Source organism: Anolis carolinensis, chromosome 1 (genome assembly GCF_035594765.1).
Source record: "Anolis carolinensis isolate JA03-04 chromosome 1, rAnoCar3.1.pri, whole genome shotgun sequence".
In the NCBI taxonomy this organism is placed as follows: Eukaryota; Metazoa; Chordata; class Lepidosauria; order Squamata; family Dactyloidae; genus Anolis; species Anolis carolinensis.
The window spans coordinates 308,573,096-308,590,410 of NC_085841.1; the positions used below are offsets into that span (position 1 = coordinate 308,573,096).

The 17,315-nt window shown below is 36.9% G+C and overlaps 1 protein-coding gene across 1 annotated transcript in view; it reads right to left on the minus strand.

Annotated features, from left to right (window-relative positions):
- Positions 1–689: 689 nt before the first annotated feature.
- Positions 690–17,315, minus strand: part of med6 (mediator complex subunit 6) — a 31,054-nt gene continuing 14,428 nt past the window's right edge. The window contains exons 2-8 of the mRNA XM_003228895.4: positions 10,817–10,976; positions 9,171–9,262; positions 5,785–5,867; positions 4,885–4,993; positions 4,434–4,549; positions 3,401–3,428; positions 690–2,838 (exon numbers count right to left, since the gene is read on the minus strand). Of these exons, the coding sequence (XP_003228943.1) occupies positions 2,711–2,838; positions 3,401–3,428; positions 4,434–4,549; positions 4,885–4,993; positions 5,785–5,867; positions 9,171–9,262; positions 10,817–10,976 (716 nt within the window). The 3' untranslated portion in view covers positions 690–2,710. The remainder of the gene's footprint in view (positions 2,839–3,400; positions 3,429–4,433; positions 4,550–4,884; positions 4,994–5,784; positions 5,868–9,170; positions 9,263–10,816; positions 10,977–17,315) is intronic.

Below are 17,315 nucleotides of genomic sequence, written 5' to 3' on the forward strand. Positions count from 1 at the left end.
AAAGCAGAAAATGTGGGATTTTATTCAGCTGTGTGGAATGGGCCAAAGAGAAATAAGCTATTTGTAGTTGTATCAAATCTGTTTAACAAAAAAAAAATCCTGAAGTGCTCTTCTCATCCTACCTTTATCTATTTTCCTTTCCTCTCCTATCCATCTTGCCATCAATGCTCCATATTTCAAACTCAGCTATGGGTTACCTCAGCCATGTAGAATACAAAAGGGAAATGGATTTACATCTTGTAGGCAAGATGGAAATATAAATGTCTTAAGAGTCAGAAAACCCAGTTCAAAGCAGATATTGTGAGATTTTCTGCCTTGATATTCTGGGTTATATGGCAGTGTGGAAGGGCCCTCAAGGAAAATAGATCTTTCTCTTCATAAATAACAAAGCACTGAACCAGGTTCCTATTGTCATAAAGGAGAGAAGATGAGTATGTCATTGACAGATGATCATACAATTTATGAAAATGTAGACTATTTTGCTACTGTTCTACAACCCAAATATCTATGGTAAAACAGGAATATCCAATTCAGCTGCAAAACAATGAAATGACATTCTTTCCTTCATATATTTTTCTGATTCATTTGTAAAAGATAATTTACAAGCTATTTACATCAGAAGAATGAATGAGTTACAGGCTATAACAATGACTTGCTACCTTGTTATTTGTTAAAAAAAACTGCTGTAATTGTTTTCAAAATTGAAACTTTATTTTGTTTTGAAGTTGGAATTTCTTACAAAATATTTAAACATTTTGTTTTGCATTGATACAATACAGAAATATAATAATAGAGAGGGGAAACAAGCAGCTAAAATACAGCAGTGTATTTAAGAATTAAAAAACAAAAACCGCAATGTAACATCCAAACACAGGACATTTTGAAAAGGGATTTAGTCTTATACCCATTCCATAATCAAACTAGGTAGTATTGCAAACTAGGTACTATTTTATAAAGGAAATTTCTTCAGTGCCAGTAAGATGCAGACATTTAAACATACTGTTGCCATACATATAAATAATATCAGAGAGAAAACTATTCTGGGCAGTAGAAAACATATGAAAAAATTAAATTATAGTATATTTCTTCCAGAATCAGTCCTCTAAAGTTATCAGGTTCCTAGGTTAAATAAATGCTGAGATCTCCTGAGTGTAAATCCCACTTGCATCCATTCTTTATATACACAGTATATTGCAATCTCACTGAATTAATTCAGTGCCTACTGACTGCTATTCCCCAATATTATGATACATGTCACGAATAAGACAAAATAAACAGCACTTTTTCCAGCCTATCAAAAATGGACAAAAATTAAATAACCAATCATATTTGGCAAAATTAGCGTTCTTAAATCTTACACAATTATCACAATAGGAATCTCAATTGGGGGGCAAAGGGTTAAATCTAACATTACATAAACAAGGATGTGCCAGTATTTCCTTCTCTGAATCCCCTGGCCCTAATCAATTCCAAAAGATTTCCCTTTCATGAGAAGGTTTAAATTGTCCTTGTTCATTGACAGAAGCAGAATGAATGGGAAAATATAACTGGATGTCAAACAAACTCATGAAAAATAATGCAAGTTCAAAAACAACATCTCAGGATGTGGATTTATTTTTTGCATTAGCACATGTAAAGAGCAAATATATGCAGTAATATAAACTGAAGCTGGAAGTTCCAATTTTGACGCATGTCAAGGAGATGTTAGAAAATGTGAAAATTCAGCCTACATCAAACTTCTGAATACATGGACTAAATAGAGCAAATTGTATATATTTTCATGGTGAAAATCTTCTGCTTACTACTTTCTTCACAAGTCCCACATTATAAGGGCAAGCATCCAGCTAGTTAGTTACAATAGCCCAAGTTAAACACACACTACCATAACCCACATTTTGGTTAATTGCATAGGTCAGAATTCTTTACCAGCCAGACAACTGAGGGGAAAAAACCTCTGTAAAACCAGCTTTTAAGTGAAATAGCAATTTCTGTAGCATTGATGAATTTATGATGATCAGGGGACGTGTCCAGCTATTTTCCTGAAAGTGGATGATTTACAAGAACATCATCCACAGAGGCCTTCTAAGAACATTTGGAGGTCCTGGTCTACCCCGGTTGCAGTGTATCAAGATACAGGAAAGCAGTTAGGCGTGTCTGTTGATCTTCCCACTCTTAAATGAGAAAGACATTGCTATATTGGGGAGAGTCTGCATCACTTGAAACATGAGTTTTGGACAATAGAATTGGGAGACATAATTATGAAGGCATAACTACATGAACAGGATCGCAGACAATATTGATCTTATTCATATGATAATCATAACATGATCAAGAAATGGGCTGGTCTGTTGTTTTTTTTGTCTCTTTTGCAAAGCACAACTTGACAAGGTGAATCCGGGAAAACTGCAGTCCAAAAATCTCTGGAGGACATCAGGTTGTCTACTCCCTAGTTTTATAAGAGAAAGATTTTTCAGCCAGAAAAAAACACTTAAAAATCAAGCAAAAGTTTCCAAAAGCAAATCCAGAAGACATGAGATTCAGCTTTGAACATTAAGACTGAAAGCCATTCCTTCTTGTGTATGTAAAGCTTTGCAAATAAGTCTTTAAAATTCAGAGGTGAAAACGTGATGCATTTAAACTCTGAAATGCCATATGGCACTACAGATAACGTATCCACCCCTTGTTCTAAATTAAGTTAATGTCCTTTCTTTCACTGCAGTCTCATTCTTTTTTCTGGTGGCGCCTTAGTACTAGTGCTCTGTTGTGTGGTCTTGGCACTCTCCTTCTCTTCTTGTTTCACCGTTTCAGGGGCTGGTTCTGGCTCCTTGATTTGATCCACTGCAAAATAAAGAAAACACATGAAGTTAATGACAATGGCTTTGAAATGTCTGGTTGTTCTTCAAGAAATTTACCAGGTTATTTAAAAAAGATATTAGTGAAATGACTATGTGGAATTTGAGCAAGGAGAATCCCAGGAACAGATTCATTCCCATTCTCTCTTCGCTGGGACAAAACATTCCCAACAATTGCACAATAAAAGTTTCAGACCTATGGAAAAGCAGCTCTTTGGATGTTCTAGTTTGCAAACATCCTGCAAGACATAGGCCCTAAAGCCACTATTGCAATGCAAAACGTAAGACATTTGCTGAATTGCTGCATTCAGATTTTCTCTTTTGACAAGGTAAACCAAATCTTACATCTAGGATAATTTATAAAGAAGTGAGAAAACAAAGCTAGAGGGATCTTCCAAGTCCCAGTACAGCAGAGCTATACATAAACAGAGTTGTAGTGAACATGTCCTTAGATGTAGGCAGTAGTAGTCTTCCCAAGTGTGCCAAATGAAGCTAAGCCTACACAATTTATCAATGTTACCTTACTCAAAACTTGATTAAATTCTTACCTGGGATGGGTTTTTCTCCTTGCTTTTGCTGTGAATTAAAAAAGGGGGAGTTGAGTTACGAGTAAAAGAAATACAGCTTACCCCTGACATAACTTTTATTGTACAGAAAAGCAAAAGTACGTAAGAGAATAAACTGGTCTGCCACATATATTTTGCCCAACATCTATGACTATATTTGTAAAGGAACAGAACAGTAGTCATACAGAGTCAAGCCTTCTACTGTTCTCAGACTGGGATATTCTAAGGATATCAAGTACAACTTCAGAAAGAGACATAGTTCGCTATATAAACTCCCCTTTCCCCTTTGCATACATAATTTCATAGGCAGGGATTAGTCAATTCAGATTAATAACATCATAATTGATCATCCATCGCTCCTAGAAAGAATAACATAGTGTGCTAAAGAGGGGGTTTGGCATTCTGTATTTCTTCTACAAGGGAAGCCAATATACTGTTATGATTTGAGTGTGGGACTATTACTCTAGAGACCAGGGTTTGAATCCTCGCTTGGCCATGAAACCTATTGGGTAACCTTGGGCAAGTCATACTCTCTTAGCCTCTAAGGAAAGCAATTGCAAACCTCTTCTGAACAAATACTGCCGAAAAAAACCCTGAGATAGGTTCATTTTAGGATTGGCATAGGTCAGTAACAACTTGAAGGCACGCAACAACAGTTTATCCACAAAGGTGATGCTCAAGGAATTTCACAAGAGGTACAATCCAGCAGAAATGTTCTTGAAATAAAGTCATGCAAAAGCTCATATTATTTTGTGCTGTACCTTTCATTGCACAGGAGTAATTTCAAGGAGACTATGTAAAACGTCAAAATACTTCATTTAATAATTCTATCTTTAACCAATCATACTGAAGTATGTAACCTGTTTTTTCCATGATGATCAAAATTAAATGATGTTAAATCTCAGCCAACCCCCCCCCCCAAAAAAAAAACTGAAATGTCCTATCACCTGCATTACAGAAACTAAATGGACCCAACAGAATATGGCCATGTAATATTCTGTATCTTAACTGGTACCTGCACAAATTTAGGAGGGAATTTGTTTCTGAGATCTAGAAGCAATGAATCCACACGATGCCTCTGAAAAATGGAGCTGGGTTCTTCCTTCTTCTTGGCTTTTGGTTTAGCCTTATCTGAATGGGAAATCATAGGAATCATAATTCCATTAGAATATGTTTTTAAAATTGAATATTTTTCACAAATCTTAAGTATCATATTTTCTAAAAAATAATGAAAAACAAAGCAATTAAACACTGATAAAAGTGTTAAGATAAGATAAAAAGCTAAGATAAAAAGAGGATAAAAAAAACAATTCCTTTCCAGTTCCTGTTTACAAAAGGAAATTCCAGAAACTAATAGAATGAACAGAATTATTTGCAAAGTACACATACTGAATGTAATACCAGAATTTAGGCCAAAGAAGAGTGAAATAGTACAAGTTAAAGACCAGAGTATTTGAATAGCCTACCTCGTTCTTCTTGATCTTTGAAATGCCACCAATAGCCTTTCGAGGGATGATAGCGGCAGTAAGACATAGCTTCTTCAAAAGCCGACTGGATTCCATGTACTGCAGTTAGCTGGGGAAATGCATTATTGAAATGTATGGTTTTCCTCCTGGCACTATACATTTGCCAGTAGACGGTTCAACTCAAAATAATTTCTTTTTATAAACATACTCTAGTATTCTGAACTTGTTTGGCCTACAGTTTTTAGGCATACAGTTTGAAGTAGAGATAAGAATGGGAAAGGAGAGCAAGGAGTGCAATGTAATGTGAAATTTCCACTCCTTATCAGCCTCAGCCAAACATCATCAATGGTAAGAAATAGGGGGAAATGAGTCCCTTTGCAGGGTGACACTTCATTTCCCCTTATACTAGAAACTCTACAAATAAATAAATAAATAAATAAATAAAGCATTAACGTTCTTAAAAGACATGGGAAATAGGAAAGGGAATTTGAGAATGCTCTGAGAGTTTTTTTACACAGAGTTCACACACAGATCATCCCAGGGGCCTTACTAAGACATCTCTCATGTCTAAATTTAAAAGGATGTAATAACTGAAATTGCCTTTCCATCTACAGTCCCCTTTTGTGGAACATCTTTCACAGACAGAAGTAGAAAACTGAAACTAGTGTTCAAAATATTCCACCCTTAAACATAAAGGTACACCACACCATAGGTTATAGTCCAAAACAACTCAAAATCTTCCTGTTTTTGACATGTGCATGTGTTTATAATATACAATCAGAAATAAAATTTTCTCATAGCTATTCCCCTAAAATCCAAGGACAGAGACGCAAGAAACAACCAAAAGTATTGCACTGATAATTCAGTTGTTTTACCAAAACATATAACACAGAGACTTACCACTCTAGAATTTACAACCGATCCCAGATCAGGTGCCTGATAAATCACTCCAGCAATAATGTAGTAATCGGCCAATGGAATAACTATAAAAGAAATGCAAATTTAGTTCAACATCCAATGCAATCTAGCCAAACAGTAAACCTGCTTAACTCACTGTTCACAGAGTAGTGAGAGCTAATTCGTATTCAAGCAATATTTATTTAGTATTTTATTTATATCAAATTTTTCCTTCAAACAGATTAAAGCAGTTTAGTTTGTCTGTCACATGCTCATTTTTCCCTTACAGTCACCTTGCAAAGGTTAATCTGACAGCTGCTGACTTGCTAGAGGTTATCCAGACAATTTATTGGCCAAATTCATATTTGAACACAATTTTCTCATTCTTAGTCTAACAATCCAAAATAGTATGTCACACTGGTTGAAAGGAAAAGGAGGCTACCAGCACTGCAAACAGAATATTACATTATATTTAAACACATAGATCATTCAAGATGGCCACTGATATGGAAAGCATTATTAGGAGTCTATGTTCAGAATAGGAGCATGATTTTGCCCAGATTGTTATGAAAGTTCAGTAGGTTGTGGAAACCATTTTAAAGATAAGAACATGAACAAGAACATGAGGAGCTGCACTTATTAATCTCAGGTCTAATCCACTCTTCTTTTCATTGTGCGATAAATCCTGGACACATGGACATGACTTTAGGCCAGGGGTTCTCAAGCTCTGCTCAAACTGTGATGCTGCTTCCTGCCTCTTCTTCTTTCCCCCTCCTGAGAAATTCAAGGAAATTAAAGTTTTGAATTGCCAGAAATAACAACAGAAGCAGTATCTGTTGGGGGTGCTTTGATTGTGGTTTTCCTGCATGGGCAAAAGGGAGTTGCACTGGATGGCCTCTGGGATTTCTGCTATTATTATTATTATTATTATTATTATTATTATTATTATTATTATTATTATAAAGGCTGGGTGGTCATCTGTTGGTCAACCTCTAGACCAGTGGTTCTCAATCTGTGGGTCCCCAGATGTTTTGGCCTTCAACTCCCAGAAATCTTAACAGCTGGTAAACTGGCTGAGATTTCATAGAATCATATAATTGGAAGAGACCTCACAGGCCATCCAGTCCAACCCCCTGCCAAGAAGCAGGAAAATCACATTCAAAGCACTCCCGACAGATGGCCATCCAGCCTCTGCTTAAAACCCTCCAAAGAAGAAGCCTCCACCACACTTCGGAGTAGAGAGTTCCACTGCCGAACCATTAAGAAGTTCTTCCTAATATTCAGGTGGAATCTCATTTCCTGTAGTTTGAAGCCATTGTTCACATCCTAGTCTCCAGGGCAAGAGAAAACAAGCTTGCTCCCTCCTCCCTATGACTTCCCCTCACATATTTATACATGGCTATCATCTCTCCTCTCAGCCTTCTCTTCTGCAGGTTAAACATGCCCAGCTCTTTAAGCTGCTCCGCATAGGGCTTGTTTTCCAGACCCTTAATCATTTTAGTCACCCTCCTCTGGACACTTTCCAGTTTGTCAACATCTCCCTTGAACTGTGGTGCCCAGAATTGGACACAGTATTCCAGGTGTGGTCTGACCAAGGCAGAATAGAGGGGTAGCATGACTTCCCTGGATCTAGACACTATAATCCTATTGATGCAGGCCAAAATCCCATTGGCTTTTTTGGCCACTGCATCACATTGTAGGCTCATGTTTAACTTGTTGTCCACGAAGACTTCAAGATCTTTTTCACATGTACTACTGTCGAACCAGGCCTCCCCCATTTCTGGGTGTTTTAGGCCAAAACACCTAGGGACTCAAAGGTTGAGAACCACTGCTCTAGACTATGTTGGCAACAGGTACACACAAAGCCTTGGATATGAACAATTATAGTGAAAACATTCAGAACCTTTGAAGGGATTAAATAAATACGTCAAGAGGCATATAAGAAGCAGTTAAAGTGACATTATTTTACTGGCACTATTCGCCTTTTACCACAAGAGGGCATCTTCTTGATATTACAAAAAGGAAATCAGATTTTAAAGCAGTGACTCTCAAACAGCCCTGAAGCTCTTTTGAATTTTAGCTGCCAGATCTCTCTCCATGTTGACCAGGACCTCTGGGATTAGAAATCGAAAACATATGCTAGACCAAAGATTGTGACTCACAACTGCAGAGCAGTTTTTTCCTAGCCAATAGCCTCCACTCATGTTGGATAACTATTCTCTTTACCTCCAACCACAATGAACAATGGAATGGCTATTTGAAAAATATTCAGGAACAAAATCAAATGGAATAGGAATAATAATAATAAATAATAAAATTTTATTTATACCCCGCCACCATCTCCCCACGGGGACTCGGGGCGGCTTACATGGGGCAGAAGCCCAAACAACATAACAACAAAATAAACGACAACATAATACAAATCACAGTATTAAAAATAAAACAGTAATACAATATGAAACAAGAGTATTGTAACAGTTACAACCAATCAATACAAGGATAAAAATTGCATTTAAAACACATAAATGGTAAGGACATAATAAATACAGGATATATTATTAAAAACCATCTGGGGCTGATTGGTTAATGACTGTATCACTGAAGGCCTACCGAAACATCCAAGTCTTAAAGGAGGGTAGAGAGGGAGCTAACCTAATCTCCCTGGGCAGGGAGTTCCAGAGACGGGGGACCACGGCCGAGAAGGCCCTCTCTCTCGTCCCCACCAAATCCAGTTGTGAGGAAGATGGAAGCGAGAGGAGGGTCTCTCCGGAAGATCTCAGAGATCGAAGGGTTCATAGGGGATGACGTGGTCACGAAGATGGCATTCTCCTTCTTTAGGTAGCCATAACGCCAACATCACCAAAGAATCCCCACATTTCTCCATTTTTCTAATCACATCAAGCTGCTAAAAGGCACTGCAGGTGGAATGTGTTCGTATTTCCAAATCTTGAGCAACTTGAGCAAGTGAGCAAACATAAAGAGATATGAAAAGCTTGCACCGATCTTCTGATCTACAGGGACTCCAATACAGTGTTATTCAAAGTGGTGGTCCATGGACTAGTGTCATTCTAAACACCACCAGCTGCCAGTCCCTGGAAACTTTCAGGAAACAAGAACCAATTGCCATCAATCAGCTCAAATATGGTACAAGCTCCAAGATCACTTGTGGACAGGAGGAGTTACTGGTCTTCTACATTAAACAGCTTAAGAAGCACCACTCTTGGCAATCTCCTACACCGTGTGCCTCCAGAAGTTTCGGACTTCAGCTCCCACAATTCCTAACAGCTGGTAAACTGGCTGGGATTTCTGAACCTATCTTGTTCATAACTTGGGGACTGCCTGTATAGCTGTTTGCTCTTTTGCAATGGAAGTGTAGTGTAAATCCTTACCTTGGGTTGGACTCTGTCTTTGCTGCTTACGAATTATGAAAAGAATTGGCTCTTGTGCATGGAGAAGGATATACTCTACTCCAACCATTTGACTGAAAGAAAAGAGACTGCATTGGGAAATACAGCTCACTCAAAGCTAATGAAAAAGGTGGAGAATATAAATGAAAGGACAATATTTATATGGATGGAACATTATTGCAAGTGTAAGAGTCAGAAACTCCTCACAAACCAAGTCATCTCAGAAATTATTACTGAACTAATGTCAACAAGTGCAAAAATAAAGGATCAAGGAGTTTTCTGAATAACCCATTACTAATGAGAGCACTGCAAATGTTCTCTAGGGAGCACCAGTTTCAAGGTAAGAAGAAACGTGACTGCATTCCTTGGTTTCATTAGTATGTTTTCATTGTTCATTCTGAAAGTTTTCAATACTTATGTAATAATAATACTCATGATGAAGTCCTCTGAAATCCCACAATAGTTATACTTTGTTGCTTTCAATTTAGGATCTAATTAAAAGGAAGCTTCATTGCATCAATTTAGCAATGCTAAAATATGCAGGCATTTGAGTTACACAAAATTGTGCCATCAAGAGATAGGTAATTCATTCCTTAGAAATATGCAATAAAGCTAATTACCAATGCAAAGTGTTTTTATTACTTTTGGAATACAACAGTTGAACCACTTGACTACCATTTTATTACATACGCAGAAAATGTATAAAAGCACTGGCAAATAAAATGTATGAAGGTTTAAGACAATTTAATTTATGTTTATTAATACTTTAATTTAAAAAGGAATGAGGCATGATAAAAGAATATACATTCTTTCATACAGCTATTCTACTTACATTATTCTACTTACATTATATTACATTATTAAATTATAATTCATCAACCCATTAGACCAAATGAAATATGAACAATTCACAAAATAACTGTAATTAATGTGCTTAATGTTTAAATTTTATTCAGTACCTGTAATTAGTTCCTATTAGTATTCTAAAAATAACCAAGCAAATGGCATTCCTGAGTTGTCTCTCAAAGCTCCCTAAAAATATGTGATCTTGCAAATTAAAATCCTATGCCATGTTCACTTTCCCAATGCTATATGGATACAGGATGCTATTTCCTCCTGCCTTTCATGCTCCAGTGACTGAATTACAATTGGATTTTCTCCTAATTTTGGCTCATACTGAACCATACATGTTTCTTAAAGTAAACATACACACTTATTTATACATATATCCAGTGATAATTTTACTCAGTTTTGAAGCATTTAACAATTTTATACACAGTCAGAATCCTTGAACACTTCATCTAAAGTATTAATAAAAATAATAAAATGACAAAGCAAGCTGGAAAAATGTTTTGTTTTTATAAAATTCAACTTCTAGACAAACTAGGAACGGAGGTGGGAAGAAATAGAGTTCCAAATGGTCTCTTGGTTTGTTACCCCAATTGTTGGCACTCTAGATCCTTCACAAAGGCTGAGAAGTATGATCCTGACAATGTAATCCCTATACACGTCTATGACATAAGCCTCACAGAGTTTAACAGGATTTACCCTCAGTTAGGCGAGCAAATGATTGCATCCTACAAATAGGTTTATGAGGTTACCATTACACATGCCTTCCAGTAACTTACTTCAAGTGATCCAGAGTTAGCCTTTGCATCTTGACCATTTCATTGTTGCATGTTCGGTCATAAAATGGATTACTACGCTCTGAGAAATAGTCCAATACACTCCCACTGTTCAATATTGGAATCCAAGCACTGTCAACCCAAGAAATTCCCAGGAGGTTATCTGGAGTCAGGGGGAGGAAAGAGGAATAAAAGTATTTAGCACAAATACAACAATAGCAAGTCATTCTCAAAAGCTTGTTTAACTACAGTTAAAACAGACTGTAAAGATATTTACTTTAAATGAACTTACCTGAAATAGCCACCATTTTACAAAATATAACTTACAACACTTAACTTATAGAACTATATCATTAGGAAATTTTAGATGCTTTGTCTTAAGAGCAAAGACTTCTGGCATCATACAACCATGAATAAGAAAGCTAAAAACTCAGAAATATTGTGTCTGCAATATAAAACCACACCTCCACTTAAATATAATGCACCTTAAAGCAGAGGAGGGCTACTTTGACTGGGCTGGGGTCAAATTTTCATCCCAACAAGAACAACAGTAATTCAAAACAGAAATAACTGTACAACCATTTTTAATTTTGATTTTTGGGATTGGGGTACATATGTGGAAGGCCCTGCAATATTATCTATGCAAAACATGCAGTCCTTCAGCTCATAGAAAAAAACCCAATGACAACATAGTCCAACCCAAAAAAATTCTTAATGTCTTGGGTTTTAGGCCTGTTCCTGGGATTATTTGGGGCACTAATTCAGAAAATTGCATTGGACAAGACCACATCTAATCAGCTCTAGCTTCTTAGATATTGATATCATGATTGTTATAGGTGAGCAAATAAAGACTAGTATATGGCATATGTTACCCTGTTTCCCCAAAAATGAGACATCCTCTGAAAATAAGACCTAGTACAGGTTTTGCTGAATTGCTAAATATAAGGCCTCCCCCAAAAGTAAGACCTAGCAAAGTTTGTGTTTGGAAGCATGCCCGCCAAACATAATAATAGAGCATGTAGGATCAATAAATGTACATACCATAGATTGTTGTACATGGAAATAATGATAGTACAGTAGAGTCTCACTTATCCAAGCTTCTGGATTATCCAAGCCATTTTTGTAGTCAATGTTTTCAATATATCGTGATATTTTGGTGCTAAATTTGTAAATACAGTAATTACAACATAACATTACTGCGTATTGAACTACTTTTTCTGTCAAATTTGTTGTATAACGATGTTTTCGTGCTTAATTTGTAAAATCATAACCTAATTTGATGTTGAATAGGCTTTTCCTTAATCCCTCCTTATTATCCAAGATATTAGCTTATTCAAGCTTCTGTCGACCCATTTAGCTTGGATAAGTGAGACTCTACTGTAACAAGAAATTCTTGATAGGATTCACAGTTTCTCTGGTTATGCTGGTTTGTGATGACAACTCTCTACAATAAATAAATAATAAATGTTCATTTTTTTGTTCAACAATAAATGTGAATTCTTCTTCATGGAAAAATAAGTCATCCCCTGAAAATAAGACCTAGCGCATCTTTGGGAGCAAAAATTAATATAAGACACTGTTTTATTTTCGGGGAAACACGGTAGGTAAAGGTAAAGGTTTTCCCCTGATGTTAAGTCTAGTCATGTCCGACTCTGGGGGTTGGTGCTCATTTCCATTTCTAAGCCAAAGAGCTGGTGTTGTCCATAGACACCTGCAAGGTCATGTGGCCAACATGACTGCATGGAGCGCCATTACCTTCCCACCGGAGTGGTACTTATTTATCTATTCACACTGACATGTTTTCAAACTACTAGGTTGGCAGAAGCTGGAGCTGACAGCAGGAGCTCACTCCACTCCCCGGATTCGAACCACCAATCTTTCGGTCAGGAAATTCAGCAGCTCAATGGTTTAACCCACTGCGCCACCAGGAGCTCCTTCATGGCATATGTTATGTATCTCAAAAACTAGAGCTGATGGGGGAAAACTAGTGCCATTTTTGGAATGAGTAGGTCCATCACCAACGGACCTACAAAAACAACATCTTAAGGTTATCTGGACATAATGATGCTCTCAAAGAAATGCAAACTAAACTTGAGAGCAAAGAGTTCCGGCGTGCAAGAATCAGTACTGTCTCTTGATGTCCTCAGACTTCGCACATCACAACAACCAGAGTCCCATATCTTTCCTGGAAATCAGGGCTCCTTTCAGACCCAGACATATATCAGTTTATGGTCAGCACATTGCTCTGGATCTCATGGCTCAACTGGGTTTGGAGATCGCTCAGCTTCTTTTTCAAGCCAGAGAAGGCCGAGAGGACGATGGTCTCGGGACGCAGGGAGCCACAGGATTTCACATTGTAGTAAAACCTTTCTGGCTTTCCATTTGGATCATACGGAGTTTGTGCTTCATCTTCATCAATTTCAGAGTATTCACTTTTTGGCCATTCTTCTGGCTTGGGGTAGACGGTGTGTTGCAGGGCGTTGTCCGGGTCGTACTCAAAGGCCACCCCTGCCTCAAAGACCAGAGCAACGGGGAGAGCCAGGAAGATAGTTCCATCTTGTCCCTTGTGCCATAGCAACATGCTATGCTAATTTTATATACATATATATAATACAGTAGAGTCTCACTTATCCAAGCTAAACGGGCCAGCAGAAGCTTGGATAAGCGAATATCTTGGATAATAAGGAGGGACTAAGGAAAAGCCTATTAAACATCAAATTAGGTAATGATTTTACAAATTAAGCACCAAAACATCATGTTATACAACAAATTTGACAGAAAAAGTAGTTCAATACGCAGTAATATGGCCCTGATTGTTTCCTGTCTGGAATTCCCTTGTTTTCAGAGTGGTGTTGTTTGAGATATTTTATGTGCTTCTACTGTCTGTGGCCCTGAGGAAACAGAGGATTTGCCAGTCTTTGATGATGGGAATACTTTGTTGGGAGGTATTAGCTGGCCCTGATTGTTTCCTGTCTGGAATTCCCTTGTTTTCAGAGTGGTGTTGTTTGCGATATTTTATGTGCTTCTACTGTCTGTGGCCCTGAGGAAACAGAGGATTTGCCAGTCTTTGATGATGGGAATACTTTGTTGGGAGGTGTTAGCTGGCCCTGATTGTTTCCTGTGTGGAATTCTCCTGTTTTCAGAGTGTTGTTCTTTATTTAGTGTTCTGATTTTAGAGATTGTATTGTTCTGTTTTATTATACTTCATTAATTTTTATATATTCTGATTTTAGAGTTTTTGAATACTTGGAGCTAGATTGTATTCATTTTCACGGTTGACCGCAACACAATAATAATAATAATAATAATAATAATAATAATAGTAATAATAATGACTTTGGTAATACACAGTGCTTCACTGCCTTCTCAGCTTCCTTTCTGGAAGAATCCTTTCTTGGGAGGTGTTAGCTGGCCTTGATTGTTTCCTTTGTGGAATTTCCAATTTCCCTGCTTTATTTACTTTCTTTATTTCTTTATTTACTGTCCTGGTTTTAGAGATTATATTGTTCTGCATTATTCTATCCCAGAAATTATTTCATATCAAAGTAGAATCTCACTTATCCAACATTCGCTTATACAATGTTCTGGATTATCCAATGCAGTCTGCCTTTTCATAATCAATGTTTTTGTAGTTCATTGTGATATTTTAGTAGTCAAGATAATCCAGTGCAAAGCAGATAATATAAGATTATAAATGGGTTATATAGCTGTGTAGGAGGGCCTTGAGTCTACACTGCCATATAATCCAGTGCAAATTAGATAATCTGTGGAAGAAGCCTAAGTGAGGCCTAAATTTGTCTGTCCCCTAACTGAACGCTGGCTGTCCTTTGGCTGAATTGGTTGCTAGGCAACCAAGTGGGCAGAGATTAGCCCTCTAAACTGGCAGAAATTGGATAAAAACAATTATTGCTCTCCCTCTAATTAGGACTTTATTTTTCTTTTCTTTTTGTTGTATCAACCCTGAGGCGTGGGTGATGGGTTGTGTTGTCAAATTTCAAGGTTGGGGGGCCTGTACTTTTGTTGTTTTGTGGGTCGCCGTGATGCCATCACTCTTTTATATATATAGATACAATAATTTATAAATATACAATGTATTGTATGTACTTATAATATTGATAATAATATTATAATGTAATACAATATTATACTAATTAATAATACAATATAATATTAATTATATATTATATATTAAATGTAATATTACTAATAATTTTACCATAAAATTATATAGTACAATATAATAATTTAATGCTTATATTGTGCTATGCTAATAATATATTGTATGTACATTTGATTTGTAAGCCGCTCTGAGTCCCCTTCTGGGTGAAAAGAGCGGCATATAAATGTAGTAAAATAAATAAATAAATAAATACCCAGAAACGGGTCTAACATTTGAGGCACCAAAATGTGTATTGGACAATGTAATATGTTCATGATAAACTTTGAGACTACAAAATCCTGGAAGACACAACAGTTCTAAAAAAAAAAAAAACACACAGAAAATGCCTCTGCATCCTTTTCACAATGTAGTACGTTTCATATGAGCTTCACCACTAATATGATATAGCTACTCAAATCCTGCCAAATGCTTTAGAAACTTCAGTGAAGACTATTTCCTTAAAATGATGAAAGGTACTAAAGATTCTCAACACAGAACATACCCTACACCCAGCCATCAAGAAATGGCATGTAGCAACGCAACTACGGCCTTATTTCTAAGCACTTAAAGTACCATTAAAGAATAACGGAAGCCTAAAAAGAGCCAGAAGCTCAGCAATTTTAAACCACAGTGGAAATCTTGAACGTCTCACATTATTCTAATGCAGAACATTCGCATCCACCTCAAAAATCAAAAGGTATGAGAAGAAATATAGACACATAATGTGCTTGCTTCATCTCTTTCCTCAAACCCAATGCTCCCACTGCAACTACTCTAATGTGGATGTATGACTGGAGAAAAAAATGTGAGCAAACAAGTAATGCAAACGCAGCTGTGGTATGTGGATGCATAAAATATGAACACATTGTTTCAGAAATCTTTTAGGCAGCAAAATCTAGGTGCTTGGGAAGTCATGATTAATGCAGCATAAATAGGACTATGAATAATGCATATGCTGCATCAATAATCTACTCCTCTCTTACTTTTGCATAAAAAGGAAGCAAACGAACAGACAGTCCTATTACTATGTAAATGTGTCCTGCTCTGTTCCACTTTTATAGGTAGATCCCCGCCCCCACAAATATAGTAATTTCCATTCTTTGTAAAACACTGATTGAAATAAACATGATTACTAAAGATAAAGAAATTCAAGAAAATTGCACTTAGTTAAACCGTTCCCTGACTTTATTTTTTAGCAATATGCATTAACTGTGGATAACTACCCATACTACAAATTGGGAAAAAAAAACCCACAGGAACATTTCCAAACATCTTCAACTGCCAAATAAATAAGGAGACACTGAGTATATAGTAGAATCTGTCACAAAATTTGATAATAGAATAGGAAGATTCCTGAAGATCTCCAAGGGGTATTCACAGGTATAGCATGACAAAAAGTCACGATGTCCTTAGACTCCTTTAGAGGAACTGGTAATTCAGGGTTAAATTACCATCATACCTATAAACATCAGCATCAAATGCAATTTCTTAAGAGAACTAATTTCGATCATGACTCCTGAATTGTTCTTGAAATAGTATATGAAATTTTAACTTATAACTCCTAATAAAAAAATTACCTCAAGTGTCAGAAATGCAGTTATGTGTGTGTGTGTATATATATATATATATACTGTCAAGAGTCAGACGCCAATTAACGAACAAAACAGTTTATTCAGGAGATAGGCCAAAAAGTAAACATAAACACAGAAGATAGCTTTAAACACTTAACTATCAGTGTTTAAAAGCAGTCCAAACAAAAATATATATCAAAAGTATGTTTTAACAAGCCAACCAGATTATCCACGCAAATATTCAGATAAAACTAAGAAGGTGCTTCAATTCAGCTTCTAAAACAAATTGAGTTGGCTTATAAAAATAGACAAAACAAACAAGGACTTGGAACCTTCCAAAAACCTTCCAAGAGCTACAATTAGTAGCTTAAATCCGGAACTTCAAACACGAAAACAAAGCCAAGGAAAAAAAACTTAGAGCCGGTGCAAAAGGCACTGTGGGTCCAAGCCCTTTTTTTTGCAAACAGCTGGCTCTGTGGATTTAAAGGGACAGTTCTCAAAAGAATCACCAAACTGGTCTGAGGACAAATAAACTGGAACTGCAGCAAACTGCTTCAAGGATGCAGATAATGGCAGGAGCTCCTAGGAAAAGGCGAAGAGGCGTCGTCAGGTTGATCCAAGGTCAGGGCAGGAGACAGCAGCAGGGTTAGGAGGGCAGGCCAGTAGTCAAGAGCCGTGGGTAGACATCAGTCAAAGGGCGAAGGCAGAAGCAAGGTCGAGTTCCAGTCCAGGGTCCAAAAGGGTGCAGTCATCAAAACCAGGTCCACGAAAT